Source organism: Emys orbicularis, chromosome 1, assembly GCF_028017835.1.
Source record: "Emys orbicularis isolate rEmyOrb1 chromosome 1, rEmyOrb1.hap1, whole genome shotgun sequence".
NCBI lineage: Eukaryota > Metazoa > Chordata > Testudines > Emydidae > Emys > Emys orbicularis.
Window position 1 is genome coordinate 305882022 of NC_088683.1, and position 15356 is coordinate 305897377.

Here is a 15356-nt window from a genome sequence, read left to right on the forward strand (position 1 = left end):
AAATTAAAAAAAAATAATTGAGATTTCACCATTCTTTCCACATCAGCATGCATGTGACATAAAGCAACAATTTTGACTCGGTGTCAGATCCAGAAAAAGTAGAATCTGTGATATGAAGGCGAGAGCTCTTAGTCCCATTCACTTCACACTCCTCATCAGTACCCAGCCCGGGCTGGGGAAGCTAATGATCCAACCAGTGGACCAAATTCCGTGAAGAATCCTGGCCATGCGCCACCTGAGGCACATTGCGCATATGCTAAGAAGAAGACCTGCAGTAGTAGGGGAACTATCATTGACAAAAAAAAGTGCTTATGGAATACTTTATTCTTTAAAATTTTCTCTGGTCTTAAAAGACCCTCTAACCTGTTGTAATAATTACAAATCTAGATATTGCTATCAAAATCAATTATCCAGTTTGCTATTTTAGTCTCTCTTTTGTTTTTAAAGTATTTTCTTTTTCTTTTTAGGTACAACCTATACTACTAAGAATCACCGGGATGCTGCTTCACAGACCATCCCTGCTCATTGTTTAGAAGCTATTGACTCAAAGATCATTGTGAGCTCTGGGCGTCGAAAATCATCTGCCAAATCTTCTGCTTCTCTGATAAATATCTTGGGACTTAAAGAACTGTCTTCATCTGTAAAGAATTCAGTCACAACCTCTATTTCTGATCCTTGGATACAGAGGAGTTTTTACAAGCCATGTAATTCCTCTGATCAACATGTTAATGTTTTGCATAAAACATTGTTTTCTTCCTCTCCTGCTGAATCATCTGAGTCAGATTGCTCCAGCCCTAGCCCTGTTATCTTCTTAGATGAAGAAGGGTATCAAAAAAGCTTGAAGGCAAAACTTCAGCTACCAAAAATTCCAGTAGTGAAAGATGGTATAGAGGACTCAGACTCAGAAGTAAGTGAATTTTTTGATAGTTTTGATCAGTTTGATGAACTGGAACAGACTCTGGAAAGTACTTGTAAACTTATAAGGGATCCCATCCTTGGTAATCCACCCCAGAAGAGAAAGATTGCCCTTGAACAATTGTATTCTAAAACTACTACTATGAATCCTCAAAAATTCAAGTTTGATCGTCCCACTCTTCCAGCCAATGTAAGGAAGCCAACTCCTCGTAAACCAGAATCGCCCTATAGCAGCCTCTTTGATGTTCCAGACTCCCCTCGGCCAGTGAAAACAGGAGAAGACAATGGAAGTTTGTTCAGCCCTATAAGATCATCAGCTTTCAGCCCACTAGGGAACTGTGCTTCAACTGAATGTCTTTGTCGGATGGATATCAATGGAGATGGGCTTAATCAAAATCATGATACACTTTATAGTGAATATTCAGATTATGCAAACAGTGTTTCATTTGAAATACTGGGTTCTGTTTTTCATTCTCCGTCTACATCACTACAGAAACATGCTGAAAACATTTGCAGCCTTAATAGGATTGTCTTAAAAGAGGGAAAAGGTCAAAATGCAGAACTCCAGAGGAAAACTTCTGACGAGCCAGATAAGAAAGTTAAATCTAAACACAAATCACTAATGATTAAAGACAGCATACAAAAATTTGCAACAGAACTGGTTGAAAAAAGTTTTGGTAGTGCATTTAAAGACTTACAAAAAGGAGTTTCTTCATGCACCAATGCACTGTGTCACTTGGCTGCTAGATTGACTTCTTCAGTCTTCCAAATGGCTTTTTATGAGATAGGAAGGCGGCGAGCCTTGTCACTGAAGGAACGTGCCATTAATGGGCTAGCAAGCTTTATGGTCAGTGAAGCTATAACAAGTGCTTTAAAAGAAATGCGATACGTAAAGAAACAAATATTTACTAACACAGTTGCAAGATTTGCAGCAGACCTCACTGAGGAACTTATTTTTGAGGGAATCATGGAAGTCTGCCAGTTTTCACATCCATCAACACCAACGACTGCACGGGATTGGCCCTTTGATTATGAAGACAAAGTAGTGAGATCATATGCCAAAGATTTGTCTGAATCTGTCATTCAGGAAGCTTTCATTGAATTATCCCAGGTTGATGTTACCTTCACAACGCAAGCAGCAATTAGTGTTTCCATGGACAACATGAAATATGTAAGTGCAGAAAGTACATTGCAGTCAACACAGACTACCACTACTTTTCCTAATTTTCATGATAATGCACTTTTAGCATTGAATCCAATACAAGAAACTGGAAAAGAATATACTGTACAACAAGCCTTGTTTTGTACTTCTGGTGTTGTAAGTTCAATACCAGTGCCCTTAGCTGGAACAGCACTTTGTCAACATCAGACTTCATCTGATGTTTATAAGCCAAAAGTATGGACTTGTCCGACAGCAGATGGCAGTCTGAAAATGTACAAAGACGCTACACAGCCATATTTTACAACAAAAAAGAGAGAAGAGGAAGTGGCTTCTCTTAGAAATATTTACCTGACTGCAGATCACAGTGAAAGTAGTGCGCAATGTTTTTTTAACCAGAATGATTTCAAACAAACAAACAACAATCCCGGAGTGAATAATATTTCAGATTTAACAACTGGGCCAACAAGCATCAACAGTTTCTCTGGAACAATGGTAGATATGATAGTAAATGAGGCGTATGAAGCAATAACCTCATCCGGGGTTACCAAAACAGTGGAGGAATATACAGATTTTGTAACTAGAAAAACACCTCGTTGTCAGTGTGTTGGTGGAGATATCCCTAAGAATACTTTTGCTGATCATTTGTCCAAGTATATTGTAAAACAGTCTGTAGATGAAACTAAATCTATATTCTCCCACACAAATGAGACTGTAGAATGTAATGGAGGCTTACAGATGAACACAGATAACTGTAAAAAAGAACTGCGTAGTGCAGTAAAGAAACAAGAATCTGAGAATCACAGATGTGTTCCTATAATTGTGGAACCGCAACAGCTGCCTCTGAATAACCCACCTAATTTTCTTGTTACGTCAGTTGACTCTGCTCAGTGTTTACTTTCAGTACCTAAAGATTGTGTTCAGGAACGTAAAGGAAATGAAGTATGTAGGTTTTCTTCAAGCACTCCACCTCCTTGTCCTACTGTGACTCTCGCTAGGTGTAATGTAGAAGAGTTTACTGATTCAGGAAGCTGTTCAATAAAATCCCAAAGTAAACTATTGAAAAAACATGATATGCAAAAAACAACGCTAGCTCCTTCAGCTTTTGGGCAGGAGAGCTGTTTTCTACATGCAAGTAACCTTTCTTTGGTGATGTTTGGCTGTGAAGATTCTTTGCAGATGGAAGATAAATCAAGCATCAGAGATGGAAATGTCTGTGCAGTACCTGATACACCACCACCAACTCCTTTAGTACCATCTCAGACTAGTTCTGAATGGAACCTAAGGAAGCTAACCAAGAAACTCAAGGGAGAATTAGCAAAGGAGTTTGCACCTGCGACACCACCTTCTACACCTTATAACTCATCTGCTGCTGCCTTGTCTGCAACTGAACATGACTCCTTGGAAAAGGAAGAGTTTATGCTGAAACTCATGCGATCACTTTCTGAAGAAGTTGAAAGCAGTGAAGACGAAGAACACTCTGAAATGCTTGTGGAGAAAACTGAACATTCAGAGAAAACAGTACAGTATGCTGATCATTTAGCTGGTCATATCATTTCTATGGCAACTGAAATGGCTGCTTCCCATTTAGATGATAAAACAATTAAAAGAGAAGCTGACAGACACTGCCAATTAAATGCACAAAACAAAATATGTGGGTATACTGCCTTTATAAATATCCCAGAAGAAACTTTACATTCGTTGTGGAATTATGCAGGTGATATGGCTGGAAAGGTTATCAGTGAGGCTAAGAAGATGATAAAATCAAGGCATTGCAAGCTGCTGAGGTTGAAGCGGGTTAACTGTCATGTAGATTGTCTTTCTCTCAGAAAAGATGATAGAGACTGTAGGTCAAAAGAGAGGTGGTGTCCGGTAGTAAATCAGTGGTCCAGAGAGGTAGATTCATCCGTACTTTCTTTACCTCAGAGTTTAGGAACAACCGGTCTGACTTACAGGTATCCAAGCTGTGAGAGCGTGACCGATGAATATGCAGATCACATCATTCGAGTTCTGAAAAGGGAAGGTGGCAACAGTGAGTTAATAATGGATCAGTATGCTAGTAGACTTGCTTATAGATCTATAAAATCAGGCCTACAACAAGCTGCCAGGAAAATCAAACTGACATACAACAGAAGAATATTTCCTGTACAGAACACACAGGTAAATGGTAGGCTTGAGCTGTTCAAAATATTGAACAAAGATATGGATACAAAATGGCAAATGAAAAGTGGTGTTCATAGGTGTGGAGGCCAAGCCTGTGAAATAAACAATGTACACAGAACTGAAGGTACAGAGTTGTTACATTTTTCTGAATCCCTTGCTCATCGTATAACATGTGATGTCAGAAGAAAACTGAAAATGTCAGCAGTTTGCTTGCCAAAATCCTTAACAGATTCCTGTCTGTATAGAAAATCTAAATTTGATGAAGCCACAGGGGACCGCCTTAAAACAACACTTTCTAAAACAGTTCTTCCTTTCTCACAAAAACATAAACTGTATCATAGCACAGGCAATTTAAATGAATATGGCTACCGAGAAGGCATCATTCAAGCTATAGAAGAGTATGCTAGAAAAGTAGTGGATGACACCTTAGAAATGAGTTTGGAGTCTGCTGTTCTCCAAGCTGCTGAAAACAGGAAAAATGGGGATAGATTCACTTACACAGAAAAGTTGTCTCCATTTTCTGGAACAGCCTGCAGATACTGTAGTATGAAGGAATATCAGTATTGTACTGGAAGTTCATCTCCACACCTGCCTGGACAAGAACCCCTCCCTAGAATCAGGCAGATCCCCAATTCAGGGTTGGGTGGTGTCTGTCAAAAATCAAGACTTTTTCACCTTGATATTCCCAAAATTCACATTGACATGGAACAGAAGACAGTATTTTCTGAGAAGGTGGTTGGTGCAGCTATTGAGAAAGCAGAGAGAGAGCTGAGTAACACAAGTCTGACAGCTGATAGTGGTATTGGACATGGTGGAGTCAGCTTTGCTGAAAGCCTTACTACAGAAATAATGACTTCAGCTATGACTAATATTGGTCAGGCTGTTAACATAAGGTAACATTACATTCTCTCCCTCTTATTCTCTTGCTATTGTTACCAGAAAATGGCACCCACTTTGCTTAATTTATTAATCTGGAAATGTATATGGTCAGAAGCACTTTTTGCCACAATTACATTCTGAAAATATAATTTTAAATTATAAAGTTTACTTTGGAACCTCCTGCTGGTGGCCTCCAGGCTGTTTGGAATTTTTTAATAATAATAATGATCTTGTCAGTTACAGGAGCTCAATGTCAGTGCAAACTAGTTTCTAGCCTACTTTAGAATGTACTTATGCTCTGATGGGTGACTCTGGTAAATGGGATTCTGTGATTTGTTTTCTCTAACATCTTGATCAGATTGTTTTATCAGTGATATAAATTACTGGAATTCAGTTGATCTGTGAGCCACAGTATAATCCAATTCTGTCTATAGCTGCATTAGCTGTAAAGTACTGACTTACAGAATCGGTGACATGCAATGTACAGCAAGAGCAAACGTATTACATTAAGTAGGTGTTTACATTAACACTGTCTTAATTTCTGGAAGAAAAAAATTGTGTATATTTGAAAATAGAAATATGAAATAAATATGAAATAAGAATGATTTTATTTTTATATATGATTTTAGTTGATAAAGGATTATTAAAGCAGACTAGAAACTGGTTTGCAGGCTCTTGCTACATTGTTGATAAGGACTAATGTATTACAAGTCCTTAAACTATACCATATTTTTTAGGTATATTGAAAGAAATGAATGTCTTTAAATATCTTGATAGAAGATGGCACCGAATGTGGTTGAATTAGTAAATGAGAAGGTACATTAACATCTAGTTCTTAATGAAAATAGATTTTACAAAGATCAGAGTGACTTCAAATAACACCATTTACATGTCCAAGTGCAAGACCTATCTCTTCAGCGTAGTTTTTCACTGAGTAATAATTAATAACAATGTATTTCTCTCATCATGGCCTTGGAGTGAGATCTGCTTGGCAATAAACTATGTTTTATTTGCTTGACTCTGAGATGGTCTGGTGATGTATAATGTAAATACCTGGATATGTTAACGTACTGTGGTGGTGCCTAATGGCTCCAACCAGGCTACTCCCAGTTTTTCAAGGCAAAATTATGATGTGTATAAACACATAATAAATTATGGTTTCTGCCCTGAAGAGCTTATATTCTAAAAGATAGATCTTTCATTCTCTCACAGAACTGCTACCAAAACTCAAGGAACTTTTCCTGTCCTTTTTTGATTGCCTTCTAGTATAGACCTTCCACTAAAAGTTCCCTGTAGCATATAAAGATAGAAGACTGAGAATTCATATTACTTGGCCCTTGTACTTAGGTTATTTGGAATCCTTATTCAGAGTACATGTAATATTAAATGAGAATATACCTTATAAATAAAGTGCTGTTGAGTTCTTATACTGTTGATGTCAGAAATGCCACTTTTCAGCAAGAGGTTCAGAAATGCAGCTTTTTAATCAAAACTTCATGTAAAGTTTCAAGTTTAATTATGGTGCTGAGAGCCCAAGAGAATGATGGATTGGAGAAGCAGCTATGCACCAGTCCAGTAGTGTCAGAGGGAGACATTGTGGCTCTATAAGATATACGGACTCCAAAGGTTGCTGTGAGGAGCATATTCATCATTTGTACTTAGTACACGGTATAAAAAGTGTGTGTGTGTGTCTGCCTGTCTCTCCCTTTTCCCTTCTTCCCCTCATAGCACTCACCTAATGGTATTAGCTAATGTTGTGGAAAAGGACTCTTGCCACACCTCAGAACTACACATACCCCATTTAAAATGTGAAGTGTTGCCTGTAGCACAATCATGGTCATCTTCATACTTTGTGAACACAGCAGCCGTATTATGACTCTTTCCTTTGAAGAGTTGGTGAGCAAATAGGACTTTCTGTACCCTCTAGCCACAGCACAGCTGCACATGGGCAGCCACAATATGTCCCTAAGAGTAGTTTATATGCACTTGCCAGGCAAATTTTCAGACTGAACTACTTTGCAAAATGACCTCAGTTTTCTTTTGTGTTATTAGAATGGGTCTGATGAAGGGTTTTATAAATACCTTTAATGCAAATTAAGCCTGCTCACTTGATTTGGTTCTAGGTATTGAAAGTCTAGATTTTTCAGGCTTCTTGTGCAGAGGGGAAAAGTCTATAAATAAATGGACATGCCTGTTTTTTTCTGAAACAGGGAGACTAAGCCTATGTTTACACTAGGACATTTTTTCTAATACAGAGAGGGCTGTAGGAGGCCACCAGCATTTTAAGCATCATGTTGTCTACTCTTGTGCAGTTCTGTATGACAGGGTGCTTAAAATGCCAGTGACTGTGTTAGCCTTGATGAAGCTGAATTGGTCAGAGCGACACTGGGAAATTTTAGCTAACATTTTGTCGTGCAGACAAGTCCAAAGATGCCAGGTCCTCCCTGTGTAGGTGTAGTCACTGTAGTAAATGTGAAGTCTACAAGACTGAACTGCCCAGGCACTAGGGCTCTGCCAATGCTGGAATGCTGCAAACTAGTTTTTCAAATTAGGGTTTGTGTCCATGCTACTGCCCAACTTCCCCAGTGAAAGATGGTCCTAAGTGGTGCTCTCAGACTTGAATCTCCTTACAAAAGTGTAATATATAGTCTCTGAGAATTGTAAATCCAAAAGGGAATAGTTGAGTCAGTTGACAAATGTCCCCTGCTTTGCTAATTAGGCTCAGTGAATTTTTGCAGAACAATGTGAAATACACCTAGTAATGCTGTCATCTTCATTTTTGTTTAGTTCTATGGGAAGAGAAGGATTTCACTCAGCTGAATCTATAGTTAGCCAGCAGATGAGTCTCAGTATTGGTGATGATAGCACTGGCAGCTGGTCCAATCTAAGCTTTGAAGATGAACATCCCGATGAGAGCAGCAGTTTCCTTCACCTCAGTGACAGGTAACTGTAAACACGTTTATTTGCTTACACAATCACCTCAATGTATGTTGATCTGGTTTAGCTTTCTCTCTTTCCTCAGAAAGGTTTATTTTCCATTGAACAGAAAGATGCTTTTTCACTAAAATTGACTTCAGCATTATTATGTTTAAATCAGTGTTGCCCTTCAGAAGGGGATTTTTCTAGTGTGAATTCACGTTCATACCTATACAAATTGTATATCAATAGTTAAGGTATGCATTTTAAACTCTCATGGCAAGAAATCAAGTTACAGTTTTTATAGTAATGTTGACACGTCATGAGTAAAATCTGAATACCGTATATATTTAATGACAGTATATTAATATACTAATTTTAAAAGCAACACAGGAGTGCTAAATGCAATGTATATGTAACATGGCATGGATAACATGAATACAGTAATTTTTATTTTCTTAATTTTTAACGCTTAGGTTCTTAATCATTTAAGATTTTGTATTTTAATTTGCTGGTTTTTACCAAAAATAAATAAATAACCAGCCCCAAAACAGAGGAAACCAAACAAACAAACAAACAAAAAAACAAGAAAAATTTGGCGCACGTTAGGCTTGTAGAGTTTACACATCCGTGGATTTGTTGATTGAATTTATAAATTCAACGGAAATTATTGATCTTGGAGAGCTTATAAGCTCTGTTGCTTTCAACATTGTAAAACTGACCCTTACACTGATTTATAAACTCTTCAGAATAGGGGCTCCCTCCTGCAGAGCTCATTTGCTCCACAGGAGAATTAAGATTTCAGTAGAGAATCCATTTTATCTGCAAAGATACTAATTAGTATGTTAATGTAGAGCTGCAGTTAGCATAGTAGCTCCCACAGTAACAAAAATTTCCACTGTACATGTATATAATTGACTTTATTTTTTTTTTTCAAATAACATAAGGGCTTCATCCTTATTGAGGACTAGTTAACATGAACATTTCAGATTATAGTTTTGTCTGTTTTTTGTTTTGTTTTAGTTGTAAGAGGAAAAGTATATCTCAGATTACTTAAATTTGGGGAAAGTATGAGGTTTTTTTCACCTTTCATAACTCATAAGCAGGAGAACTTTTTTTTTTCCCCAAAATTTCCTTAGAACTCCATCTGTAGGTTGGGGCTAACCTATGCATGTAAAATTTGAGCTGGAAAGAAATATTTTCCAGAAAGTTATGAGCTTCTGAAAACAGATAATAATTTACTAGTTCCCACACCTATGGAGACCCGCTGGCACTCTGCATTGACCTCCCATGGTTTGGCAGTCATAGAATCATAGAATATCAGGGTTGGAAGGGACCTCAGGAGGTCATATAGTCCGACCCCAAAGCAGGACCAATTCCCAACTAAATCATCCCAGCCAGGGCTTTGTCAAGCCTGACCTTTAAAAACCTCTAAGGAAGGAGATTCCACCACCTCCCTAGGTAACCCATTCCAGTGCTTCACCACCCTCCTAGTGAAAAAGTTTTTCCTAATATCCAACCTAAACCTCCCCCACTGCAACTTGTTCTGTCATCTGGTACCACTGAGAACAGTCTAGATCCATCCTCTTTGGAACCCCCTTTCAGGTAGTTGAAAGCAGCTATCAAATCCCCCCTCATTCTTCTCTTCTGCAGACTAAACAATCCCAGTTCGCTCAGCCTCTCCTCATAAGTCATGTGCTCTAGCCCCCTAATCATTTTTGTTGCCCTCTGCTGGACTCTTTCCAATTTTTCCACATCCTTCTTGTAGTGTGGGGCCCAAAACTGGACACAGTACTCCAGATGAGGCCTCACCAATGTCGAATAGAGGGGAATGAACACGTCCTTTGATCTGCTGGCAATGCCCCTACTTATACAGCCCAAAATGCTGTTAGCCTTCTTGGCAACAAGGGCTCACTGTTGACTCATATCCAGCTTCTCGTCCACTGTAACCCCTAGGTCCTTTTCTGCAGAACTGCTGCCTAGCCATTCAGTCCCTAGTCAGTAGCAGTGCATGGGATTCTTCCGTCCTAAGTGCAGGACTCTGCACTTGTCCTTGTTGAACCTCATCAGGTTTCTTTGGGCCCAATCCTCTAATTTGTCTAGGTCCCTCTGTATCCTATCCCTATCCTCCAGGGTCTCTACTACTCCTCCCAGTTTAGTGTCATCTGCAAACTTGCTGAGAGTGCAGTCCACACCATCTTCCAGATCATTAATGAAGATCTTGAACAAAACCAGCCCCAGGACCGACCCTTGGGGCACTCTGCTTGATACCGGCTGCCAACTAGACATGGAGCCTTTGATCACTACCCGTTGAGCCCGACGATCTAGCCAGCTTTCTATCCATCTTATAGTCCATTCATCCAGTCCATACTTCTTTAACTTGCCAGCAAGAATACTGTGGGAGACGGTATTGAAAGCTTTGCTAAAGTCAAGGAATAACATGTCCACTGCTTTCCCCTCATCCACAGAGCCAGTTATCTCCTCATAGAAGGCAATTAGGTTAGTCAGGCATGACTTCCCCTTGGTGAATCCATGCTGACTGTTCCTGATCACTACTTTCCTGTCCTCTAAGTGCTTCAGAATTGATTCCTTGAGGACCTGCGCCATGATTTTTCCAGGGACTGAGGTGACGCTGACTGGCCTGTAGTTCCCCGGATCCTCCTCCTTCCTTTTTTTAAAGATGGGCACTTACATTAGCCTTTTTCCAGTCATCCAGGACCTCCCCCAATCGCCATGAGTTTTCAAAGATAATGGCCAATGGGTCTGCAATCACATCCACCAACTCCTTTAGCACCCTCAGATGCAGCGCATCCGGCCCCATGGATTTGTGCTCATCCAGCTTTTCTAAATAGTCACAAACCACTTCTTTCTCCACAAAGGGCTGGTCACCTCCTCCCCATGCTGTGCTGCCCAGTGCAGTAGTCTGGGAGCTGACCTTGTTCATGAAGACAGAGGCAAAAAAAGCATTGAGTACATTAGCTTTTTCCACATCCTCTGTCACTAGGTTGCCTCCCTCATTCAGTAAGGGGCCCACACTTTCCTTGACTTTCTTCTTGTTGCCAATATACTTGAAGAAACCCTTCTTGTTATTCTTAACATCTCTTGCTAGCTGCAACTCCCAAGTGCGATTTGGCCTTCCTGATTTCACTCCTGCATGCCTGAGCAATATTTTTATACTCCTCCCTGGCCATGTGTCCAATCTTCCACTTCTTGTAAGCTTCTTTTTTGTGTTTAAGATCAGCAAGGATTTCACTGTTAAGCCAAGCTGGTCGTCTGCCATATTTACTATTCTTTCTACACATAGGGATGGCTTGATCCTGCAACCTCAATAAGGATTCTTTAAAATACAGCCAGCTCTCCTGAACTCCTTTGCCCCTCATGTTGTTCTCCCAGGGGATCCCGCCCATCAGTTCCCTGAGGGAGTCTAAGTCTGCTTTTCTGAAGTCCAGGGTGCGTATTCTCCTGCTCTCCTTTCTTCCTTGTGTCAGTATCCTGAACTCGACCATCTCATGGTCACTGCCTCCCAGGTTCCCATCCACATTTGCTTCCCCTACTAATTCTTCCCGGTTTGTGAGCAGCAGGTCAAGAAGAGCTCTGCCCCAGTTGGTTCCTCCAGCACTTGCACCAGGAAACCAAATTCTCTGGTTCGGCACCAGTCAGGTCCCGAGAGTGCCGGACTAGAGAGGTTCAACCTGCATAATACACTAGAGCACCAAACTCATAATTAATCACAGAAACTTGATGGAATGAGGATAATCAATGGGACAGAGTAATACCAGGGTACAAAATATATCAGAAGGACAGAACAGGTCGTGCTGGTGGGGGAGTGGCACGTATGTGAAAGAAAGCATAGAATCAAATGAAGTAAAAATCTTAAATGAACCAAACTGTACCATAGAATCTCTATGGATAGTAATTCCATGCTTGAATAATAAGAATATGGCAGTAGGGATATATTACCAACCACCTGACCAGGATGGTGATAGTGACTGTGAAATGCTCAGGGAGATTAGAGAGGCTATTAAAATAAATAACTCAATAATGCGGGATTTCAACTATCCCCATATAGACTGGGTGCATATCACCTCAGGACAGGATGCAGAGATAAAGTTTATTGACACCTTATATGACTGCTTCTTGGAGCAGCTAGTCCTGGAACCCACAAGAGGACAAGCAATTCTTGATTTAGTCCTAAGTGGAGCACAGGATCAGGTCCAAGAGGTGAATATAGCTGGACCGCTTGGTAATAGTGACCATAATATAATTAATTTTAACATCCCTGTGGTGGGGAAAACACCACAACGGCTCAACACTGTAGTATTTAATTTCAGAAAGGGGAACTACACAAAAATGAGGAGGTTAGTTAAACAGAAATTAAAAGGTACATCACCAAAAGTGAAATCCCTGCAAGCTGCATGGAAACTTTTTAAAGACACCATAATAGAGGCTCAACTTAAATGTGTACCCCAAATTAAAAAACATAGTAAGATAACTGAAAAAGAGCCACCATGGCTAAACAACAAAGTAAAAGAAGCAGTGAGAGGCAAAAAGGCATCCTTTAAAAAGTGGAAGTTAAATCCTAGTGAGGAAAATAGAAAGGAGCATAAACTCTGGCAAATGAAGTATAAAAATATAATTAGGAAGGAAGGCCAAAAAAGAATTTGAAGAACTAGCCAAAGACTCAAAAAGTAACAGCAAACATTTTTTTTAAGAACATCAGAAGTAGGAAGCCTGCTAAACAACCAGTGGGGCCACTGGACGATCGAGATGCTAAAGGAGCACTCAAGGACGATAAGGCCATTGCAGAGAAACTAAATGAATTCTTTGCATCGGTCTTCACGGTTGAGGATGTGAGGGAGATTCCCAAACCTGAGCCATTCTTTTTAGGTGACAAATCTGAGGAACTGTCCCAGATTGAGGTGTCATTAGAGGAGGTTTTGGAACAAATTGATAAACTAAACAGTAATAAGTCACCAGGACCAGATGATATTCACCCAAGAGTTCAAATGTGAAATTGCAGGACTAACTGTAGTCTGTAACCTATCATTTAAATCATCTTCTGTACCAGATGACTGGAGGATAGCTAATATGATGCCGATTTTTAAAAAGGGCTCCAGAGGTGACCCTGGCAATTATAGGCCGATAAGCCTGACTTCAGTACCGGGCAAACTGGTTGAAACTATAGTAAAGAACAAAATTGTCAGACACACAGATGAACATAATTTGTTGGGGAAGAGTCAACATGGTTTTTGTAAAGGGAAATCATGCCTCACCAATCTACTAGAATTCTTTGAGAGGGTCAACAAGCATGTGGACAAGGGGTATCCAGTGGATATAGTGTATTTAGATTTTCAGAAAGCCTTTGAAAAGGTCCCTCACCAAAGGCTCTTAAGCAAAGTAAGCAGTCATGGGATAAGAGGGAAGGTTCTCTCATGGATTGGTAACTGGTTAAAAGATAGGAAACAAAGGGTAGGAATAAATGGTCGGTTTTCAGAATGGAGAGGGGTAAATAGTGGTGTCCCCCAGGGGTCTATACTGGATCCAGTCCTATTTAACCTATTCATAAATGATCTTGAAAAAGGGGTAAACAGTGAGGTAGCAAAATTTGCAGATGATACAGAACTCCTCAAGATAGTTATGTCCCAAGCAGACTGCAAGGAGCTACAAAAGGATCTCTCAAAACTGGGTGACTGGGCAACAAAATGGCAGATGAAATTCAAAGTTGATAAATGCAAAGTAATGCACATTGGAAAACATCCCAACTATACATATAAAATGATGGGTTCTAAATTAACTGTTACCACTCAAGAAAGAGATCTTGGAGTCACTGTGGATAGTTCTCTGAAAACATCCACTCACTGTGCAGCGGCAGTCAAAAAAGCGAACAGAATGCTGGGAATTATTAAGAAAGGGATAGATAATAAGACAGAAAATATCATATTGCCTCTATTTAAATCCATGGTATGCCCACATCTTGAATACTGTGTGCACATGTGGTTGCCCTAGCTCAAAAAAAAAAATATTGGAATTGGAAAAGATTCAGAAAAGGGCAACAAAAATGATTAGGGGTATGGAACGGCTGCCGTATGAGGAGAGATTAATAAGACTGGGACTTCTCAGGTTGGAAAAGAGACGATTAAGGGGGGGATAGGATAGAGATCTATAAAATCATGACTGGTGTGGAGAAAGTGAAAGTAAATAAGGAAGTGTTATTTATTCCTTTTCATAACACAAGAACTAGGGGTCCCCAAATGAAATTAATAGGCAGTGGGTTTAAAACAAACAAAAGGAAGTATTTCTTCACTCAACTCACAGTCAGCCGGTGGAACTCCTTGCCAGAGGATGTTGTGAAGGCCAAGACTATAACAGAGTTCAAAAAAGAACTAGATAAATTCATGGAGGATAGGTCCATCAATGGCTATTAGCCAGGATGGGAAGGAATGGTGTCCCTAACCTCTGTTTGCCAGAAGCTGGGAATGGGTGACAGGGGTTGGATCACTTGATAATTATCTGTTCTGTTCATTCCTTCTGGGGCACCTGGCATTGGCCATTGTCGGCAGACAGGATACTGGGCTAGATGGACCTTTGGTCTGACCCAGTATGGCCGTTCTTACGTTAATTCAATTTTCAGGGACGATTTGGTAATTTTGTTCACTTACAGATTTAGTTCCTCATAATTAATATTTTGAAAAGATTCCTCTGTTTATATTCAGTTGGGGTATGCATGCTGGTGCATTGCTGATTGTGAATCTTATCTGTAGTGAAGAGGAAATAGAACAGGCTAAAAAATCATACTTTCCCCCCATTGTTGAAGATTGTGTTGAGATTTGCTGTTCTAACTTTTGCAAGCAGTAGGTTAAAGAATGAGGAGATTGACTTGTCAGTCATACAGAATGACTTCAATGCTATGCTCCTTGCTGTCATAGGTACAGATATGTTCTGGAAATATATCCTTGCAACTTATGCTTTAAACATAATGAAGAATAGAGTTACATTTATCTTAGAAATTGGTTCAAATGATCTAGAACTAATACACATAAGCTCAGTGGTTTGAGCATTGGCCTTCTAAATTCAGGGTTGTGAGTTCAATCCTTGAGGGGGCTATTTAGGGATCTGGGGCAAAATAATCTGTCAGGGACAGTACTTGGTCCTGCTGTGAAAGCAGGGGACTGGACTCGATGACCTTTCAAGGTCCCTTCCAGTTCTACATTTCTATGATTCTATGACACTTTCCACTACGAAAATATTATGATCGCCATTTTTATGTACTAAAGTGAAACTTCTCACTTAAACTTTTGAAGTATTTTCTTGCATTTGCTTTACA

General features: G+C 39.7%; 1 protein-coding gene across 1 annotated transcript in view; it reads left to right on the forward strand.

The window, feature by feature from the left end:
* AKAP11 (A-kinase anchoring protein 11) overlaps positions 1–15356 on the forward strand; it is a 73453-nt gene that overhangs the window by 36443 nt on the left and 21654 nt on the right. The window contains exons 7-8 of the mRNA XM_065423390.1: positions 468–5130; positions 7904–8059. Of these exons, the coding sequence (XP_065279462.1) occupies positions 468–5130; positions 7904–8059 (4819 nt within the window). The remainder of the gene's footprint in view (positions 1–467; positions 5131–7903; positions 8060–15356) is intronic.